Raw genomic sequence first — 23,344 nt, 5'->3', positions numbered from 1 at the left:
ATCATTCCCACCATTGTGATTTCAGTATAATTTGGACTTTAGGTCTTAAGGTCACCAAACCCCAGACAGCTTTTTTGTGAGAGCCCAGGTCAGAGAAAGAAAGGATTTCTACATGGAGAAGTTGCTGATGTGAGACCCAATGAGACAGCAAAGCCCGGCATGCTGGAACATTAGAAAACCATTGACAGGCTTCTCGAGACCATTTTTCTAGAAATCATTCCCTTTCACTAATGTGGCAAAGGAGAGTAGCATTCTGTGGAAGAGGTGAACTGAGACACGGCAGTCCAGGTTCCATGCTTCAGTGACAGCCTCTGATTCTTAATTAATTTAAAGGTTGAAGTCCCAAACAAAGCACATTGCTCTTCCATAAAGAGATATGTTGTACTAATGTCTTTTCACGTAGCTTGTTTCCAAATCTTGGAATAAAATGCATCTTTTCCCTGTAAATAATATAAGGTTTAAGTACTAGGGTATTTCACAAGGTCTTACAGGGAGCTGATGCACTGGTCCTCCCTATTGTGTCTTCAGCGAGTGATTATTGTGGTCACCAGAGCTGGGACCGCAACCCGCGAGGTTTAGTGCTGGTGTGCATGGGACACAGCTGGTCTTAGACATTAACATCCATACAGCACCGTTGCTGTTTTAGTTCTCCACAGTGAAACCTAAGCTGTTTATTCCTCTGGAGACCATGGGATAATAAATCTCCTGACAGTTCCTGCATAGCGTATCCCAGTCCCACGATCATGGCTAGAACTCCCTTGACCTTTTTCTCATGATGGTGTTTTCCCCAGAGCAACGTCCTAACTCTCATGGGATGCAGATTTCACCCCTGCTCTCTATTTCAAAGGCACCATCACTGAAGGGATGTGAGAATCTTTTGTCTTTGTGTGCATGGAAGACAGCACTTGAATGCACCAGCTGTCTTAGTTCCTAGTTGGATGTCCTATTTTCTTTCCTTTTTTCCCATATCAGAGGACCTCTAAACAGAGCCAGTTTTATATTCCATAGCGTATAAGCCCTGACTGTCACTTTCTTGACTTTTGAAATGATAAGCATAAAAATAAGCAGCTTGATTTTGGTCACCTGACCCTGACGACTTGGCTGACTGACCTGTGGGATGTCTCTTAGCTATACTTGCTGTTTGTTTGTTCATTTACATTAGATCTCCTTGAATGGTCTCTAACCTAAAGGCTTACTAGTTTGCTCCTCTGTCTGGAATGCCCGTTGATGTAGACAGGATCTCTGCACCTTCCTTTAATTTCTTTCATGCACTTAGACCAACTTATGGAATACTTGCTTGACTGTGCACATACTTTCTCCTGTGGAAAGTTTCATACCAACCGTGCTATCACCGCATTCTCTTCTATGACCTCCATGTCTGATCACATGCTTTCTACCTAACGAGTGCTCCATAAACATTTGGTGAGATAATTAACAAATAGTATTTTCAATAGCAGAGTCAGGAAAAAAAGGCCAAAATTTATATGATATTCTTTTCACATCAGGTGAATGATTCCAGGAGACAGGATCTCCATTTCAGACTAAGGTCTAGTTAAAAGCCAGTGACTGGCTGTTTTGCTTTTTGGATCTTCAGGTTGAATCCCAATTCTGACCCTGGGCTTTTATTAATTGTGCTTCATTTGGTGCCCAGGTCAGAGTTGGTACTGGAATTGCAGCTCTAGGACCCAAACCTAGGCACCTGGGTTCCTGAGAAAAATTAGCGTTCTCAGCTCCCATATGACCCGGCTTAGCTTCCACGTAAAGGTGAAAAATACACAGAGAATCTGGATACTATATGCTGTTTTGTTGTCTTTGAATTGTTTGACTGCTGAGGAAGGAGCAACAGCTACTAAAAGACATTTGATTATAAGTGCTTCTGTGGTTAATCCAATTTATATATTTTGAAAATGCCTTGACTTCAAAATTTAAATAAAAAGATATGTTACTTTGGAGAAGGTCTCATTGCTTTTGTTTCCACAGCAAATGAGAGTCCATGAATTCATTCTTGGCTAAGAAAAATAAGGTTTAATGGAGGAAAAATCTCCAGTAGGAACAGATTATCCAGATGATCCAAAGTTTCAGAGTACATTTGTTGAAATTTCCTCTGAGTTCTACATCCAGGACAGCTTTCAAGAATGCTGGCTGAAATAATCCAGCATCACAGAATACTACAGTAAGGACTGGAGCCATAATCCTAAATTTTCTTTGGATCCCCATAAGATTATCAGTGCCCCCAATCAGCAGGAAATAGCCTAGAAAACTACACTCACATCCCTCCCCCAAAATGGATTATGGATGTTTGTCTTTATTTAATGTATTAGTTGCAAGTTGTTACGGGTAATGGTCAGGAAAAACAGCTAAAAAAAGGAAATTAAATTCAAGTTTCTTGTTTTGGAAAAATAAAATAAAATAAGGCCAGGAGGTAGTGGCCAACCTCAGCACTGCAGAGGCAAAAGCAGCTGGATCTCTGTGAGCTCAAGGTCAGCCTGGTCTACAGAGTGAGTTGCAGGATGAGCTCCATATCTACTGAGAAACCCTGTCTCAAAAAACCAAAGAGAGAGAGAGAAAGAGAGAGAGAGAGAAATAAAAGTAAAAAAACGAAAAGAAAAAAGCAGATATAAATATGATAAGATAGAAAGGTAGATTATTGAATCTAATTTTTAAAAGCAACTATTAGTTTTAAATGTTTTACCTTAGTTTTACTTTTGTATATTATATGTAAATTGTGTATATTGATACAAATTTGAGATTAATTTTGTTAAAACATATTATACATATATTTTAAATCTTGTTCAAAGTATTGTACCCATACAACTCATTTAACAATGTAATGCAAATTTCTAGTCCTTGAAAAGTATTATTATTAACTGCTTAGGATAAGAAAGAAAAATAAGTTAGGAGTTAATCACCTAGTATAATCAACTTGTAGTCATATTAGGTATGTTTTCAAGATCAAACAAAGATATAATTTAAGTGGATAGGTCATCTTTAAATGCTTTAGAGATCTACAGAATATGGTATTTAAGATGTGTTAATAACCTAGGTTATTCTTTCTTTTTTTAATGACAATGAGACATGTCTGCTCCTGGCAGCACCAATCTACTTCAGAGAAAATAATGTGTATTGAAGAAACTCTGCATGATGTTTACTTTCTTTGTGGCAAAAGTAAGCCACTGGGCAAGAAAATGCCCCTGCCTCAACTGCTGACATTATGCTGTCCTAACTAGATAAGCAGGACACAAAATATCCTGCTTCACAGAAAAGTATGTTGAATATGCTAGGCTTGTAGGCCAAAGATGGTTGCTCCAACGTTGCAGAAAAACTTTAGATGACTGTTCAGGCCGCCAGCTGTTTCTGTCATTATTCGTATTTTTTTAGAAGTTGCTTGCTTGCAGTTCCTGCTCACTCAGTTAATATTATTTCTTTGTTGGGTCTCTGAAGGAGTTGAAAATTAGATAGCTATAGTTATAATTACCACATATAAAAATAAGCTATGGTAGAAAGTAAATTAGGTAGAAAACTTTGTACTCAGCAAGATAGGATAGATATGAAATATTTTCTCTGAATTTTTCAAATGTAAATGGACTATACATTGTTGACATATCTATGGCCTGTATATACTGTATATAGTCATTGCATTTATCAGTTATAGTTCTTATATTAGCTGTAGCCTTCTTTTTTGTTGAATTTTTAGACAAAAAAGGAGAAATGTAGTGGCCTTTCAAGTGTATTTTAATAAATAAATACTACCTGAAGATCTGAGAGTAAAATAGTACCACTGGTCAGCCTTACAGACCAGATTATGGTAACACATCTTTAATCCCAGAAGCCATAATGACACATACGCTTAATCTTAGTAGCCACACTAGTTGCTGTAGAAACTGGGTGGTGCATGCCTTAAATGATGGTGGTATAGATTTAATCCCAGCCCTAGAGAAGATTATAAAATGGGAGGAACAGCTCTCAGGCACACAGTCTTCTTCTGAGATCCCAGGAGGCAGGATCTCTGCTTCAGGCTGAGGTCTAGGTAAGAGCAAGTGACTGACTGTTTTGCTTTTTGGATCTTCAGATTGAACCCCAATTTCTGACCCTGAGATTTTATTAATTGTGCGTCAAGTTATTACTACCCATTTTATGTGAATAATCTCAACCTTGACCACAGGACCATGTGATTTGTGTGATAACTATAGATTGCATAGTCAGGATTACTATGTTAGGAAGTCAAAATCTATGCATTTTTAGTTAGTTCTCCAAGTGTCTTGCTAATCAAATTACAAAGCCTTCCGTATACAAAACCTCAGCAAATGAACTTGTTGTCTAATGAATATTGTTAAAGGTGGAAGATGCTTAAGGTTTATAACCACACATTTTGTTTTCCACATTTTTTAAAGTCATTTAACTATGGGCAAACCTCAGATACACCTAAACACATCAAATAGAAATCTGACATTTATAGAACAGACTAGTCATTGCTATTTCAGAACATCTTGAGAAGGAAATAGGCACTTATGCACAGCATGAACTCCACAAGCAAAATGTCATAGAAAATGCTCCCTAAAAGGACATTAGTAAGAAGACTGGAAATTCTTATGCGGCTGTAGTAAGATCTACATCATGGTGTTTAGATTCATTACCTGGATGAAGTCAGACTGATTTTGCAGGAGACCCAGATGATCACAAGGACAAAGCCTTCATGAGGCTATACAAGGGCGGACAGAACTGTGTGAAAGTCAAAATCCTTAGATTCTGGGGTTTGATTCCCGGAACCCACAGGTTGGCTAACAACTGTCTGTATGTAATTCGTTCCATGGGATCCAATACCCTCTACCACACTGCTGGTTTGCCAGGGATTCACATGTTACACATACATACATTCAAGAGAAACACCCATCCAAATACAATAATAACAAAATTAGATTTAAAAAATCACTAACTTATGTAGAGGGATGTGAAACATTTCTAAGTGTAGAGGATGAAATAAAAATCTGAAGCAGAAATGGAATGTATTCTAGAATAGTTAATAAATTAAATCTGGCTTGATTGTAAATATTAGTATATTATACATAGATCCATATATACATGTAAGGCTATAAAGAAATCTCTAGGATTGTCTGAGGTTTGTGGGTCTGTCTGGCATTGTATTTTCTGTGGTCATTTTTCCCTGTCCATGAAGCAAACTGTTGGCATTACACCATGCCTATAACTGCCAGTTCCTACTGCCTCAAAACAAGTTACCTCATCAGTGGGCATTCTGTGGCCCAGTATCTGAGATGAGACTGGTTAATAGAGGAGATTATAATTTATCTACAAAATAAATGCAAAGAAAATGGGAAGATATAACTTGTTTGTCTCATGTCAAATTGTAGGGGTGAAGTTATGACAAGACCCGAGAAAGCAGAAGTCTTTTCATGTCGTGAGCCATGGGGTACCACACACATTGAAAGCATCCCATAAAGCAAAGGTAGTGACTTATTTTCATAACAATTCATCTAATGACTGTGGCGCCTTGCAAAAGTAACTCAGTTTTGATCTCATAAACTCTTCAGAAGGCATTTTTACATGAATAACTCAAAAGGGAGAAAAACACTTGAAGAATAAAAACTTACCCTCTTTTTGTTCTTTGGGTGGAGAGGTAACCTTACATAGAATAAACAGTTTTAATGTGTTTATTATAATGTCATTCTTTAATAGCGCTTTATGAAAGAAACACTCAGCCATGGCAACATAATTGCCCTGAGAAAAACACAATTTTAACTATTTGGAAAGTCGAATTTTATGAGGTGAATCGATAAATATATTAGAGTCACTAGAATAAAGACGACATTCGTTATATCATGAAGCTTGCTTGTCTGTCTCTCGCTGTCCACATACTGAAGATAATATCGTTTGGAACCATGAAAATAGGAAAGTACATCAGAGGTCACCTACGTGAACAACGTATTGGAGGTGAAATTCACCAGCTGGCATGCAGTTGGGATTGTTTTCGTTGTTACAGAGGGGTTTAGATTCTTGTGCAGAATTCTTGTCAGTTGAAAGAATGGTGGATAAACTCTTACAAAAAATAATAAAATGTTTTTACAGTGATCTTCTACACTTTATTATCATGCATAGAATTCAGACAATCTCTGAATATCTAGCTAAGTAAACACTATGGTTTACTTGGTTGGTTATATCTTTGACTAACCTTCAACTTTTTAACAGCCTTAAATACACGGGACAACAATGCTGGCTGCCTCTCCTGATGTTAGCTATCTAAATAGGTCAAAACTGTTATCTGTTTCCCTGAATTTTTCACATAAGAAGAACAAAAGTAGTATACTAAAGTCTTTTAAAGCACATTAAATTGTTTTTTTAAAAACAACCTATAATTTATATGTGAGGAAGGTCCCAAGAAGTAATGAGGCTGTTGAGGTAAAATGCAAAATTATCTTGCTGGATGAGCTGTTGCGGCAAGTCTCTGTTTCTTAGCACTCACGTTGATGCAGATAGATTCCCCAGGAGCAGACAGGACAATGCTGCAGGGGTCCTGTCACTCGCATGTGTCACAGGAGCCCATCTCTGAGTTCTCCCTCTCTGCTTGGCCTGGTACCAGCTTCTCCTTTGCCCGCAGACTTTCCACATAGAGGAGACTGACAATGAACCTGACAGAGAGTACAAATGAAAGACTCCTTCCTAGTCTAGAAAAACCGGGCATTGCCATAGCTTTCTGAACATGTGCATATATGATATGTTCTGTCTATGCAGAATATGGAGGGGCCTTAGGGGGAATATAGAGGTAGAGAAAAATATAACGTCTTTCCCCAAACAAAATCATGAGCTTGAAGTTAAACGGAGGTAGAGTGGATTTAAACCTTTGCATTTCTAAACTATAACTGCTTAAAATATATCATGTAGTGTAGTGAGGAGGGCAGGCCTGCTTTTCATCCTGCCAGGATCCCACATGGCTAGCTTTACACCCGAAATAATTACACGGAAACTGTATTCATTTAAATACTAGCCTCTTACTGGCTAATTCTCACATCTTGTTTAACCCATTTCTAATAATCTGTGTAGCACCACAAGATGTCAGATCAGCATGTCTGATCTGGTGGCTGGCTTCATGGTGACTGTCTCAGAGAGGAGAGGCGTGGCATTTACTTCATGCTGTTTGCCTCACTTCCCTTCTTCGCAGCATTCTGTTCTGTCTATAATAACCATCTATGTTCTGACCTATCAGACCAAGCAGTTTCTTTATTAATTAACCAATGAAACAGATAGATAGAAACACTCCTACATCAATGTAGACATGATATATTATGAATAACTTACAGAGGTATGAATAAATGCAAAAATACTGAGGTTAAATGTATTGATTTCCATATGCTAATATATTTGTAGAAGGTGGGTGTTAGTGGATGGAATCATGTTTGGACTGAAATGAAGGCTAACAGTATAGGATAGGATATGTATGTATGTATGTATGTATGTTCTGGAATTTTTAAATTCTGAAGTATTTAATAATTTGTTTTCACAAAACCGGGTAACTAAATCTTTAAATGATAATAGCAATTCAGTAGTTTCTAACACATTAACACATACATAGCTACAAAGAAAAGTGAAGACATCCTCCAGGGAATTCAATGTTTTATTTTGTCAGACAAATGATTTCTTTGACATCTAATTAAATTTTCATGTGGTAACTACATCTAGTTTGCTTTCTCTACACATGGTGAACATTCACTGTAATGACAGCTTCATCATGCTAAGTCTATTCACAAACCTACACTTTTGGGGGGAAAGTGCATTTCTAGGTAATCTTATATATAATACAAATGAAAAACATGCTAAATCAACAAATTGCCCAAGTACACAAAAAAACCTACTAGTCACCCATATTCAACATGTATTAATTTTGTTTTCAAGAAATACATTTATTTTACATTTGGCAGGGTTAGGTTGAATAGTAATTTCTATGTCTTTAAAAAGAGAAGAAACAGGTATTTAAAATGTAATTATGGTTAAAAAACAGGCTGTATTAAATAGAACAAATAAGAGCATAGAATTAAACATCACCATGTAACCATGTGAAGCTATACAGTGCCAGGGCACTGTGCTTTGGAAGTCATTTTACTTAAACTTTGTTCATACAATAGATTAATTGCAAACACAGAGGATGGTGTTAGTATTACACATAAACACACTGCTATTTTTGCATGTATAAGAAAAATTAAAATGTGAACGTTTTAGGCACACAAACCGTTTACGTATGGGAACACTATAGATTATTGTAGCACAGTATGCATTTGGAACAACAGTTTAAAATCAGAACTGGATGACATTCATGCTCTCTAAACTGTTGTTTTTTACAACATTGAGGTGCCTCTTAGAACACCAAAATTTACCATCTCTTATTAAACACATCGTTATCTTCTGATAATGAGTACAATCTCTCCATCTTTCCCTTTCTTTTTCTTCCTCTCTGCTTTTCCTTCTTTTGTGTCTGTCTTTCCTTCTTGCCGGCCTGATTTTCCTCTTCCCTACTTTTCTTCCTTTCCTTGTGTTAGAGCCCAGGTTCTTGTGCATGCTAAACATGTAACCTACAACCTACCACCAACTTACACCCCTCCCTAATCATGATTTCCTTCCCTGCATTTTGTTCACAATACTCAAAAAAAAGCTGATCCCCTTTCATTACCTTCTTTATGAACTGTTAATAAGAAGTGTGTTTCAATAGTATTTGGTATCATTTCTCTTTCTTTCTGGAAATTTAAACATGTATTTAAACCTGTATTAAAATTGATTTATCTTTGAAAAATCTAAGTTCTATCATTAAAAGAAGTATGAGGAAATTTCCCATAATTTACCCATTTAGTTCTAAAAGTGGAGAAAATAATTTTAGTGCAGTTTTCTCATAAAACAATCCAAACATTCTGATAGCTTCACTCCGCGTGGAGAAGTTGGATGTTTTCACAATGTTTTCTCCTTGTTTTGCTTAATTTGCCAAGAAGACTAGGAAATTAAAATCAATCAGTAAGTCAGTTAAATAATGTAAGAGCATATACAAGTCTATAATAACTTAAATAACTTCCAAGAATCAAAGTGCTTTTGTTTGGAAGATGTAACATAAACAGTAGAAATGTCAATGCCTCACTGATACCTCTCCCATCAAAGGCCTGGCTGGCACAGATTATTCATTTTCTCTTCCTGAACCAAGAGGACAAAGACTGATGGCAGATCTCAGCAGCTGGCACATATTACAATCTTAAAGGAAAAAGCAAGAATAGAACCCACTGGAAGCATATGAACTCATCGTGTTCTCTATATGAGTCACTCTTGTTTTTAAATAACATCTGGATGCTCTCTTCTCCGTCATTTGTCTAACCTACACGACTTTTTTTTGGATGGTTATTCTGTCACATGCATTTATATGACATTTACTATGTGAAAATTGTGAACTGGAATTCGTTTTCATGTATAAAAACCACCGACAATTAACAAAGCTGAACCCCCTAGGGCGGGGAAGGAACAGCACAGGGTCATTTATGTCCCTCGCTCAGTCGAGGGTGTAACAGTTCTGCTTCTGTCGCTGCACTGATGTTGAAGAAAAGACACATAAAGATATAAATAAAATCTGGGATAAGTTAAATATTTCTATGCACCATGAGGACCATGACATGTCTAGTGCTAGGTCTGTATCATACAAGAAGATGCCTGCTCATTTCAGTTCACAGAGAACACACTTGAGAGCGAGTCTCCCGCTTTTGTCAGTAATTTCTCATGGGGAAAGCTCGAGACTTTGCTCAGTAGTTGACCAGTGAAGACAGAGCATTTGTTACTGAAAGCACAGCTCCATTGATGAATGTTTATGACTCCGGAAGCTGATTCCTTCTGTTCCTGCTCTTTCTACTGTTGATGAGAGCCTTCAGCTTGCCGTAGTCCCCCCTCATCTTCTGGGGTTCCTCTCCCAGCTGCTGATGTTGCTGCCGGGTGTCTTTACAGTACTGGTTGATGAGTTGCATTTCCGAGTGGCTGAATGCCCCCAGGATGTCCTTTGGATGGAAGGGTAGAGCCCTCACAGAGCCCGCCCATGTCCATGGGGACCACTTGTCGGTCACAACGGCCACCATTTCTGAATCTAAAACTTTGAAGTTAATCTTGGCAATAGTCTGCTTGAAACCGTTCTCTGTGGCAATGCAGTGATACAGCCCTTGGTCTGAATCCTGAACAGAGCGAATCAGCAGGCCTTGGGAAGTGGCTATAATGCGTTCATTGAGCTTAACCTAAGAGAGAAATACCATGAATGTCCCAAAGGGAAGACTACAATTTCTAAAACAATACACTTAATAGATATACAAAATAGTTGACTTTCACAACTAGGCAAAAGCATTGAGGCTCTTCAGTCTCAGAGTGAACAACATTTATGGTTAGTTCCACTGCCACAACAATACCCACAACAATGTGCAGTATTGTCTCCTGAACTAACTAAAAGAGACAGTGAAAGTACCATCCATATAAGAAAATCTAAAGTAGGTTCCGGTGCTGGCTAGCTTTATATCAACTTGACACACGCTAGAGTTATCTAAAAGGAGAATTTGAGAAGATGTCTCAGAAGATGCCTCATCTCTCAACTGAGAAGATACTTCCATAAGATCCTGCTCTAGGATGTTCTCTTAATTTATGATTGGCAGGGGTGAGCCCTCCCCATTGTGGGTGGAATCATTCTTGGGCTGGTAGTCTAGACTTTGGTAAGAAAGTAGGCTGAGGCAATCACAGAGCCTACACTGGTCCTCTGCGTATATGTTGTGGTTGTGTCTCTTGGGGATTTTGTGGAACTCCTAACAGTGTGAGCAGGGGTATATCTGATACTGTTGCCTGCTGTGGAACCCTTTTCTTCCTACTGGGTTGTCTTCTCAAGCCTTGATATAAGAATTTGTTCCTATTCTTATTGCATCTTTTTGTGCCATGTTCAGCTGACAGCCCTGGGAAGTCTGGTCTTTTCTGAAGAGAAATGCAGGAGCAGTGTGGATCTGGGAGAGATAGGAGAGGGGTGACTCAGAGGAGTGGAGGGAGGGGAAAGTTCAGTCAGAATGTATCATATGAGAGAAGAATAAATGAACAGGACAAATGCATCAAACTGATAAGTTCACTTTTGGTTATACCTTTTGTATGAGATTTTAAAATAAAATAATACATAACACCTGATTAGAAAGTAGAACAGGTTGAGCAAGCCAAGGGAAGCAAGCCAGTAAGTAGCAACCATTCATGGTTTCTGCATCCACTTCTGCCTCTAGGCTCCTGCCCTGGTTGAGTTGCCGTCCTAACTTCCTTAAAGAATGAAGTTATATGCAAGTGAAAGCCAAATAAATGCTTTCTTCACCAAGTTCCTTGGCCATGGTGTTCCAGCACAGCCACAGTAGCCCTCAAAGACAGTTCCCTTCACAAACACAGGAGTGGCAGTTCTTTTGGTATCTGATTCATAGGAAATGGTTTTATATTAATAAAACTCTTATATGATATGTATTTAGCCCTTAAATTATTTTACTTTTTATTTTTATGAAACCGTTCACTTGTAAAAGCAGAAAACAACTGTTATGGGGGTAATTTCCTTTATTTTCAATAAGTATTCTCAAAACACACAATTTTGAATGTTTTCAAGAACCTTGTCCAATTATCACACTATGGGATGTCTAAAAATAAGTTGTAAGGACATTACCTTATATGACTTACAAGAAAATTTATTTCCACAAGGTAATAAAAAATGTGGAGACATTATAATCCACTGTGGGGGTTATAATAGAAAATGACCACTTGTCATTTTCATTTTCATTATGTATTGGCTACACACATGAGATCCATTTGCATTACAACTAATTGCTTTACAATCGTAGCTAGTGTATTATCAATGAAGAGATTGAGAATCTATGCAGTGGAAAGATTTCTGACATTTACAATCTGGATGATCTCTCTTTGGATAAAAACAAAATAGGACCAAAATCAATAAAGATAATACATGTGAATATTTTTACATCATCAAAGGTCTGTCCAAAAGTGCATTTCATTGTGAATAAAATCCAAACCCAAGATTGTATTTAGATTTAAAATGTGTAATCTGGAGTAAGTTAATATGTGTCTGTGTTGTATGCACTTGTGTAGCTTGATTAATACTACAGAAACAAAATCACCTACAATAGAACCCACACACATGCAGGGGAGCATCCAATTTCTGGTCAGCTCCATTGAAATAGACGGTATAGTAGCAACATGACATTTTAGAAATGGGAGCTGCATTTATGTGCATGTAATTTTTTTTTCATCTCAAGAGTCAGGACAGTGTGACATCAATATCATGGAATTCAGAATTTACAATATGTACAGATTTATAATCTTGACAATGCCAATCTGCGATGCCATTCTTTACAAATGGTTCTTGATAATCAATAAAAATTTAGAGTAAGATTATATGTATACATATTTGCTAGTCTAGGGGTCCTTCTCCTTAATAATAAATAAACCAGTGGTCTCATAAACAGAGACTGCATAAATTACCTGAGTGACATATCAGGGTCATGAATGCTAATGCAATGGAAACACGACCACACCGCAGAAAAATGTTCCTTGCTGAAGAGGGTCATAGTTCAGCATAATTTCTTGCTGAGGGAAATGGAACATTTTCAAGCTCCTATCTCGGGAGTCACACAAAGGTGCTGTTGTGTGCCGTCTTAGCTTCCCGATTCGCACACATCTTACACAAGTCCCTGCTTACATCTTTACTCCGTCCTAGCTCCTGAGTTCATGTTACAAACACTGTGACTACAGAGGTGGCTGGGAGAAGGGATTTCTAGCTAATCCTTCAAATCTAAGGACAAAGGACTCGAAAGATGGCAATGGCATGCCCCGGACATAAAAGGATGTGTCTTTGTCTTTACTTCACAGTGTCTCTGTGCCTCCCTGAGGAATGCTGAATTAGCGTTACTCCCAGAGTTCTGATGGATGGCCTGGGAGGTGGGGGCGGGGCACTCACCTCCTTCCTCCTGTCTTTATCTTTCTGCAACAACCATTTGACCAATGCCTGCGGAGACTTCGGGACGCACTCAAGGAAAGTGCTGTTGTTTCGTACTCCATACTGAACAATTTCAGCGGCGTTTCTATAAGCTGAAAAGCAGGAATCAGAGGAAAGAGAAAACAGACATTAGAGGTTACCCCTCCATGTGAATGCTTCTCCCTGTAAAATTGTGCTCAGGACGGTGTCACCATATAGGAGTCAGTAAAATTTACGTGTCTAGACGTTTTATTTAAATGCAAAGTAAAAGAGACACTAAAAGTCACCTATGGTCGTGTTGGTACACATTTATTAGTCTGCACTGAGGATTGTAACAGGTTTAATTGTCTAATAATGAAAACAGCTTTTGAAAATTAGATTTTCTCAATTAGCACAAAATGAGACCATGAGTCACGAAGAAATATAGCATAGTATGTATAATATCTGTACATATATAGTATGTGTAATAGATGAAGGAGCACATGATAAGTCAAGTGTGACGAACCAGACAAAATGGGAGCTCGGTTTATGGCATCCATGCAACCATCCTCAGTGTGGAAGGGAAGAAGCTCACACTGAAAGCACAGGATGTCCACTGTGATACAATGATTGAAAAGCCAGGCTTTGGAGAAAAGGGAACATGGGGTAAATTAATGTACATCCACACTACTGGCGGCGTAATATGAGACAAGTTACTTAAACCATCTCTGTGTTCCTCTATTCATCTCTAAAGCACAGATTTCAATGGGTTTAAACTTTTAATAACAATTTTATGGCAAACGAAACACTGTTGAAATCAGGCAGAGGTTAAACACAGAAACAGAGAGCTTTATTCAGAGATCAGTGAAAGAAATCGATGTCGTTACAGGTTTTGAAAAATGGATGAGGTCATCACAAGAAAGAACTTGAGCGGAGACTGAGACCTAAAATCCGCACAGATATTTGACGTCAGCTCATGTGACTGCTCTCAGCACTGTGATGAGGGGCATGTTAAACAGGAGCTGACATAATGTTTATGAAATGTTCCATGAATAGCAAATGGCAAAGTGGATGAATTCCCTAAATTAGATGACCTAACTTGGAGTTGCATCTTGGGGTTACCATAATAAGGAACGGTAATGTCCTGCTGTACTAAATGATGGCCCAGGCTCTGGTGGCCGGTCAATGTAAGGTTAGTCTCCAGCGTAGGTATATAGAACTCGGGGCCTGGATGCTGGGGTTACTCTTCATTTCAGTCTGTTTTATCTTTAAAATAATAGGCCTACAGAACCGGTTGAGTCAGGAGAAAGCTGTCTGAAGTGGAGGGAAGGGAAGGGTTCCATAAAGTTTAACAACACGGCATCTCTTTGTCAGGACAAAGAGAAAGGGCTTGGGTAAACTGTAAAAGGGGCAGACCTGCAGCTGAGTCTCAACCTGGATCTCTGAAGGATTATTCTCTGCATCTGTAATACTGGGAGCAGTACATGTCTCCACAAAAGGATGAGTAATTACACAAAATGTGATATATATGTATATATAATGAATATACAAATTATGATATATAATAAATTTTATAAATAGGAAAAAATCATATCCATGTTGAAGAGTAAAGGGACTCTGAAAACATGAAAAGAAGTAGGCATAGATAACATAACAGATCCTGTGTGATTCCACCACACCGAATGTCTAAGATAGGCAAACTCTAAAGAAAGTAGGATGGCTACTGGTAGGCAATAGGGGAAAGGAATGCTTAGTAAATATTTAATAAATGCATTGATTATGTTTGGGAAGACAGTAAGCATCCTAAGACACCTGGCAGATGGTCCCATGGTGCGAATGTTCTAAACAGTATGGAGGTCTATGATTCAAATTCATTAAAATCATAAATATTTTCTTATGTATAATTTCTTCAGTAAAATAGTCTTTATTGTGTTACTTGATATCCAATTTTAAAAGTAAAACCTTTGCTTCAGAAAGAAAAGTATCTGAGAAGTCTGTGTTTGCCAGCTGTGTGAGAGACCCTGGCTGCCACGGACTCCAGAACACTTGGTTTTGCGTGTTCTCCATAGTGACTATTTGTGTGACAGAGACAGCACTTACACCTGATTACAACTCACAAATACTTTACACACTCCTGATGCCGTGTTCTCAAGTGAATGACTTGAGCAGAAGGCCTTATTCAGCGGGAGAGAATGACGCTACTCTTCACCATGGCTACCACCCCCTTCTATTACCTTTCAGATTGAACCCCCGGCATTGTGTCAGTGGATTCCCGTGTCTCACGTCTTGTCTTCGGCTCCTCCTGGAAGTGCAGGAAAATGTTAAAGGGATGAGCATTACCGACAATTACGCTACATTAAAAGCACCCGGTTTTAATCTTTGCGGCCTCTGGATGGCCTAAGCTTTAATTTAGAAAGCCGAGAGGAAGTCTCATTATCTCACAGAGCTCCCTGACCATTCACGGTGCGTGAGTGACAGGTGGAGCCCATTCTCCCTCAAGATGTACTGGGGCCTCCTCTATCTCTCATCTGTGATGGGACAGTCACAAAGTTGCCAGTGTACATCACTCCCGGGTGGATGCTGGATTGTCTAAATAACTGTACCAAATTTTATTTCATAGATGGTAACCCAAAATGCACTAAAGCTGAATGGTAAACACAAGAGCTTTTTTCTTCTTTTAAAAGTTCTGTTTAAATGAAAGGACTCTATGGATGTTTTAAGCTTTTTTGAAACATAAATAGGATTGCTGAATACAAAGAAAATAAACCTTTACTTAAAAGATTTTCAGGTTTTAAATAATGAATATATGTGGACAGTGAATTCTAAGATATTTATATGTACTTTTTTCTATATTTACTATATTTTCTTTCTTGCATGTATATGTATATTATATATGCGTAATCGTATATTTACTGCTATATAGTCATATAGGAAAACTTTTAGAAAGTGAGATACAGATATAATGCCTTACCCTATAGACAACAATATTAAAATGTTAATGATGCTGATATTTGTTGAATAGCACCATTGAGTTTAGGGTATATAACAGTTTCTCATTCTCCCACAATACTTACAAGTTTTTTTAAAAGGCATACTCATCTCCAAGTCAAATAGATTCTTAATTGGAATATCATAATGAAAAAAACATTTCAAAAAATGTATAACCTTTATAAATTGAAAGTTACATAAAACTTTATAGTATTTACTCATTAATTATTTCACTTCTTGAGCCTCAGGTTCATGAAGATTCAGTTCTCTTAATATTAACTTAATAATGGAGATGATTGACCCAAAAGAGAATAGTTGCATACATGCAGTCACCACTAAAAGTCATGTGGACACTGACTTTAAATATTGGAAACACACAGCTAAATAATGTATGAATGAGAATACTATTGCATTGAAATAAGTGTTGAGTCCTAATATTTTATCCAGATGATGAAATATTTATCAAAATGAACAGAAATAAAAAAGCACACAGTGGTTATTAAACATACAAAACAACATTAATCTCAAAGTCACTCATGACTTAATCTCATTTAAAAATTATCAGAAGGGGTTAATACTTTATGTTACCAGATACATTTATAGAAATGTTGGTATATAAATTGTACCGTTCGACTTTTTATATGTATCGTATCACATACACAAAGTAGTGGACGTACCAGTCACTCTCTGTAAGGAAGTCTGATCAGGGTCCTATTCTAGACCTGCTCCAGGTTTACGGTTTTACCGCCATGTACTTGCACTATTTCCTACTGTTGATCCTGGGAACGGATACCTGAAACAGCACTTGGTGAGGGTTCTTAGGCTGGAGCTGGCCATTTTCAGCCTTCTAGACACTCAGTGTCATTCACAATGTCTAAATTTATTGTCCTCTAGTCAGCACGATGGGGTGTTACTTGTGCGAAATATAGAACCTCCCAAGCTAGGCAAAGTGAACTTGCCACATCAAATTCCAGACATTCAAATAGAAAACCTTGTCGTAGCTTTTTTAAAAAAAAAGAAAAATGATGAGATCAGCGAGAGCCTTTGGTACGTGTCAGTTTCCTTGAATGCATTCCCGGGGCATAACAGAACTCGACTGGTAGGCAGCGCGGTATTACATTACATGTAGGATTTGGCTTTGGCTGGCTTTGCTGCCATTTCATCATTATTCTCAGTTCTTTTGGATAAACAATGAAATCACTTTCTACTTTCAGAGAAAAGGGGTTTAGAAAGCTTGAACTGATTATCCCATCTTCCATTTTCCAACTATCTGCCTTAATTCAGGATGAATAATATCAGAAGCTACATTGCAGTATTGATACACACAAGCATTTCAGATACTTCAAACAGATACTTCAAAGTGGCGAGAAAAAGCACGTACTGCTTCCTTTATCCAAGTTATCAAAAAATAAAGGAACCATTGAGTCGGTATTTAATGTTATGTGAATGTATGGATTCAACTGTTTTCTGGCTGTGACTCTACCTCTCTGCTTTCATACAAAGGGTATATTTTTGCTTTAATTACAATGAATTAATCTATGCAGTATTTGCTACAAACAGGTAATTCAAGGAAAATAAAGTCAGATAGTACTAGTAAAATAGTCAATGGTGAAAATACTACAAATGATCTTTTCCACCTTTACCTTTCAGTCCATACAGAAAATAAATAGAAAAAAACTATATCAATTCATTCTGCAAACACGTTTCACATTTTTCACAGCGTATCTGACTTCTAAATAATTTGGAATATCTAAACAATATAGATATTTATAGTGAATCTTCTAGTGCCCTAGCCAAAAAGGAACATGGGTAAGCTCATCCACGGTATATGTGGGGGAAGGGGGTGATATGTGTGTCTGTGTGTGTGTGTGTGTGTGTGTTACATTTTATAAGTCTTCATGGTAAAATTAAGACACCGGTATAGTAGTCAAAACAGTTATTTAAATAGTTGGTACTTTGCTGTTCCGACTTGCACGCATGTTTTAATACTAGACATGATATTGGAAGAGCAAACAGAGCAAGGTAGTATCAATACTTTGTATATAAAGAACATGACTAAATTCATGGTTTCTGGTGGTAATGATGGGATGGTGTAACCTGAGTTTTTGTATGAATTTTATAAATGTAACAGGATGTATATAACAGGCGAGGCAATATGTGAACATACTCAGAGACCTCTGAAATGTAAACTTAATCTCAAACATACAATGATACTCCACACATGGGAGAATATTTTACTGGAAAAGCATTGCTTCTGTGAAATTAAAAATTCCCATCAGCCTCAGATAAAGTCTGTGCAAGGAAGGGGTTCTGCTCCTCCGTTCTTTCCCATTACAAACAAGGACTGATTTATGTGTAGGATGTTGTGTTGTTCAATTTCTAATTCCCACTTCACTTTGCTCCTTAGAAAGTGACATGAGCCAGCTTTGTTTGGCACCAGACCTGGTTAAAAGACCAAGGACTCTACCCCTGGTGTTGGAGATGCCATACTTAGCTCTAAAACTTCTCTGGAGAGAAATGTATTGTCTGGCAAATATTTAGCTGTGGGAACACTTTCAAAACACTGTTTTTAATATATTTACAAAGATGTGACAAATACTTCTGAAAAATCCAAAAGTAGCTACAAAAATAAAATTTATTTAAGATCATGGTTGCAATTTGCATCCCTCATCCTCTGTGTCCAGGTTCTTATCTCTTCAGTCAGTGCAAATACAAACAATTGCATGGGGATGAGCATCTAAACGTGAAGGGAAATTGACAGAAGGGAAGGAGCTCCTCTCCAACTCCTCTGACAAATGTGGGAGACTATTGAGCCTTTGCACATAGACCTAAAACTTCTGGTTCCAAGCCTGGGAGTCCTCCTCATACCTAGTGTTTGTAAAGAAGGGGGTCCAGCTCAGGCCATTCCACTCGCCTTCGGGTACACATTTCTCTCTCTGCTCAGCACCCTGGCTGGAGTGTTGGTTTAATGTCTTCTTTCTCCCTCACACAGGCTCCTTCCACAGGGTTCACTCTCAGACAATGATGCTCATGTATTTCCTAATGCCTATGTTTTAAGAACTTGGAAATTGTTTTCCTCCTCTAGTTCTCCAAGCTCCCACACTGAATACTTCACAGAGTATTCGACCGCTCCTCTCTATGACCTAGATTAGAACCCCATACTGTATCCTTTGTCCTCCTACTTGTTCCAACTACTTCCAATGCCAATGCTCTAATAACACCAATATCCAGCTAGTGACCTTTTAGAACTAAGAGTCAGATGACTTCCAGTCTAAACAAGCACAGGGATTGAGTGACGATAAATTACTGATAAAGTCCTACCTCACCTGGCAGTGGAAACTTCCTTCTCTCTAACCTTCCTTCTCCTTTCATAGGCTTCTGAGTGCCAGCATGAGCTTTGTGTTGTCTCTTGAATGTTCCCCTGCATACTTCTAGACTGTTGTTCCCCCTTAGTGCTACCCTTTTCACGTTTTTCGCCCGGTTCACTCTCTGTCCCCACCGTGGCCCTCTTTGGTCATCTGTCCAACCTTTCACATGCTGTTTTCCATGTATGTAACGCCCTTTCCACTCTCACACCCAGAGACCGTATGATTATTTCACATGTTCATGGGCTTCATTGTGTTGTCTGTCTTTTCAGAACATTTTATACCTGAACACAGATTTTTGTCTTTTATTGTTGTTGTTCATGTTTTTTTTTATTACCTATTTTCTACAACAATGCCTGAGAAGTTTTTGTCTCAAGATAAATATTTCTTGAATTAACAGACGAAAAGGGTCATGATTCACATACAAAAATGTAATGGCATGGGTCTTGTAAATCTTAAAAACCATCTATAATGAACCCCAAAGATATCTGTGTGTGCTTTGATTTGGTTGCAATCTTTTGTTTGTTTGTATGTTGCTTTCTCTTTGGAAGTGTTTTTTTTTTCTTTTGGTTTTGTTGTTGTATTGAGGTTTTGTGTTTTTAGAAAAAACTTAAAGTTGGGTGGGTAGAAAGGAGGAGAAGATCTGGAAGGTCTTGAAAGAAAAGAAGAATATGATCAAAATATATTAAATTTACAAATATAATATAATACAAATTTATTATATGATACAAATATAATGTAACAAAAAATTTTAAAAAACCAACCAATGCTGTCCTGGACAGCTCATTGGTTCTTAAGACTGGAGTCATTAATTTCCTCCACTGATTATAATTTTTAACAGGTTTTGGTGCTCTTATCCATTAATACCTATGTCTCAATATTTATTGAAATATCTAGTTCATCCAGTTCAAGTTCTGCATATTCTCTGCTATCTCACCAGGGTTCCCACTGGAAATCCCTTCCAATTTCCTTTGAACTTTTCTAGGACTAAGGCATCCTTACTTAGACTGCCCATCCTATCCAGCGACCATGCTTTCGCTGCCCAAACAGGAAGAAGCATGCTCACCTAGGTTTTGAAAGCAAGCCGGGTGGATATCTTTCTTAGAACAATGTGCTTGTGGCAAGAATGATACAGTTAGTTCAATTCAAAAATACTAATTTTGAAATTCATCTGTTTTTTGTTAATTACATGAACGACAAAAATCTCTGTTATCATGAAGCAATGCAGCCACACCTCCCAGTGTGGGGTTCAAGGCTATAGTGACACAGCAGAGACACACAGCAGCTAGCATGAGAGTCAAACGCTGCCTTGTGCATTGATGGGTCCTAGAGCATAAGTTCTGTATAAAGAGAAAGAGTGCAAAACCTGAAGTCACGAAGTACAACGTCTTCTTGCCCGAAAGGCTGTTCGTAGTGCTCCACATGGCCACATTTTGCATTGTCTTTTTAAATAAAAACAACCACAGAACTGGTGCACATCTGCACTGTCCTGTGAAGTTTCTTTGGATTTTCACGTGGATGTTTGGTACTCACCGCTTCCCAGTCGGGTAGAACCTCGAGCAGGAGTGGCCATCCCAGGCACAGTAGGGGTCCCTAGCCAGGCAGCAGTCAGCACAGGCTGTTCCATAGATGTGGCAGCGATGCAGAGACAACTGGGAAACCCCCTCAATGGAGCTCACATACAACTGTTGCTGGAAGGAGAATCACGATGATTTAGTTCAGATGTGTAAATCTGAAGACTTTCAGCAGGAACACATTATAATATATGACCACAAACCCACGGATTTATTTAGAAACACTCAAAACAAGAAGCAAAGAGGGTATGAAGCTAAAATAAGTAGAACTTTCCTCCTTTTAATATGACTATAACATCACCACTTTTACTAAATATAACACCTCCCAGTGCACCATGGAGATGCTAATCTGCTTTAAACATTGGGATTCCTTGTTCTCTCAGATTTGAGCTAAAATATTGCTTACTTAATTTATGATGTTTTCTTTTTCCTTTGACTTCTGTCTCTTAGCAAACAGCAAGCTTTCATGTTGTTCAAGTACAGCAGCACACATTAATTTTGAAATAGAAGACATTTTGTTTAGAAGAAAACGTACTAGATAATCAGTCACTCTTGAAGTGAAAACAGTTGAATACGTGGCTTTGAAAGTTCCATATTACTTATTAAAGCTATTTTAAGATTATATAAAAATGAATCATCCAATGTTTATTTTTATGTAAATGTGAATCTAGGCTAGTATGTGTGTGCTTGTGACACATGCACCTCTGCGTGCAGCTGTGTGCTCGTGCACGTGGAAAGGAGGGCACTGGTTAGTCTGTTCTATTGCACTCTGCCATATTCCTTTGAGTAAGTTACTGAACTCGAGATGCGCTATCGTCTAGCAAGCCCCAGTGAACCTCCTCGTCCCTCTGGGCTACAGCAATGCTCATGCCCCCCTTTTTCTATTTAATGGGCCTGCTGTGATGCAAACCCAGGTCCACATGTTCGACTGGCAAGAATTCTTAGTCTCTAAGCCATCTCACCAGCCCAAATGTAAGAGTTTACATGTACGCATGCCTCAAAATTTCCTCTTTGTCCACCCATCTTCATTACCCTTACAAGAGCAAAAATAGAGTTAGCCTCCTGCAACATTTGTAAGACACTGAGATGTTTTTAAAACCGGATTACTTTTAACTATTTGAAAATTTTATATAATGTAGTAGAACTTGTGCTGACATATTCTTCTAAGATCCAAATGCCCCAAAGCTATAAAATTCCCAGAATACATACTGGGAAAAAGAACGGACAATGAATATGAATTAATTAAAATAGTAGATTAAAATAGTAATAAAAACTACTAATCTGTAAGTTTCAGTTTCAATGACATAAATCATATCTCAGTCTATTATGTCTCATATAGCTCCTTTATTCACGTCAATCGAATTTAAAGAAATGACCTGAAATTGATTGATTACCATATAGACATGTAAATACTTTTCAAACAATGCTGTGGTCTATGCTTTGTCAGTTGTCATTCCCTCAAGAGCACTGGATGTAAACGCTTGCCACCAGGCCCTGTGGCACAGATCTGTAAATCCCGTGTCTTGGGAGGCTAGAGCAGGAGATTGACAAGCTTGAGGCTTAACTGGGCTAGAGTGACTTTTCCGGACCACACTGGCCACTCGCTAAAATTTTGTCATTTTGTGTAAACACCTTCACAAACTGTAATCTTCCCACGGCAGAGTATAGTGCAGCTTTTCATGAAGCCAGAGTTCCAGAAAATCAAGTCACTACTCCAGCTGTGAGGCTCACTGTCCACTGAAGCCACTGCATAAGATGTTGAACACCAGCATAACATATGACTTATAAATATGTCGAGGATACATTTTATATACGACTACTATGACTGGGAAGATTTTGAATCTTGCTTCTACATTGCCTCTTTCCACCAAGTCATCATAAACAAAAGGCCTCCCTGCTGGCTTCAAAGACAATTCAGACTTGAGATCAGCTCCATAGGACATTAGCCAAATGACAAATGACTTCTTGCTACTTGGGAAAATGTTTGCTATGCTCCATGCAAACATTTTTACAGATGAGATCGTTAACTCCATTATGTCATATTTATTTGTTCTCATAAAATTTGGTCAAGTGCAAAGAGCACCAGACTGACTACGAATACCACATCATGTCTCTCTAGGACTTTGGCTATGGCAAAGAGCACAGCAATTAGAAAATCAGTTGCTCAAGTGTCTAAAGTCTTTGGTCTCTATTCCAAGAAAAATATAATCCAAGGTTCTTACAGACAGCACTAACTTGTAGCATTTTATCTTAGGCAGCTCTCATCTACCATTTGTGAGAAAGACATTGCTCTCTATATGTAGAAGCTTAGGTCATGGAAGTTAAACAACTTGCCAGTAATTTATAGTCAAGTGGAGATTCAAATGCATGCAAAGCTGACTCAATCTGACTCTAGGGAGGTCTCTCTTAGGGCTTTGGTT

The 23,344-nt window shown here is 38.1% G+C and overlaps 1 protein-coding gene across 1 annotated transcript in view; it reads right to left on the bottom strand.

The window, feature by feature from the left end:
- Positions 1–8,205: 8,205 nt before the first annotated feature.
- The window catches only part of Sema3c (semaphorin 3C), a 75,047-nt gene continuing 59,908 nt past the window's right edge, over positions 8,206–23,344 (bottom strand). Inside the window, exons 13-16 of the mRNA XM_038315381.1 lie at positions 20,884–21,041; positions 15,232–15,299; positions 13,001–13,131; positions 8,206–10,259 (exon numbers count right to left, since the gene is read on the bottom strand). Of these exons, the coding sequence (XP_038171309.1) occupies positions 9,843–10,259; positions 13,001–13,131; positions 15,232–15,299; positions 20,884–21,041 (774 nt within the window). The 3' untranslated portion in view covers positions 8,206–9,842. The remainder of the gene's footprint in view (positions 10,260–13,000; positions 13,132–15,231; positions 15,300–20,883; positions 21,042–23,344) is intronic.

Source organism: Arvicola amphibius, chromosome 18 (assembly GCF_903992535.2).
Source record: "Arvicola amphibius chromosome 18, mArvAmp1.2, whole genome shotgun sequence".
Classification (NCBI taxonomy): domain Eukaryota; kingdom Metazoa; phylum Chordata; class Mammalia; order Rodentia; family Cricetidae; genus Arvicola; species Arvicola amphibius.
This window is presented reverse-complemented; position numbering and strand designations above follow the sequence as displayed.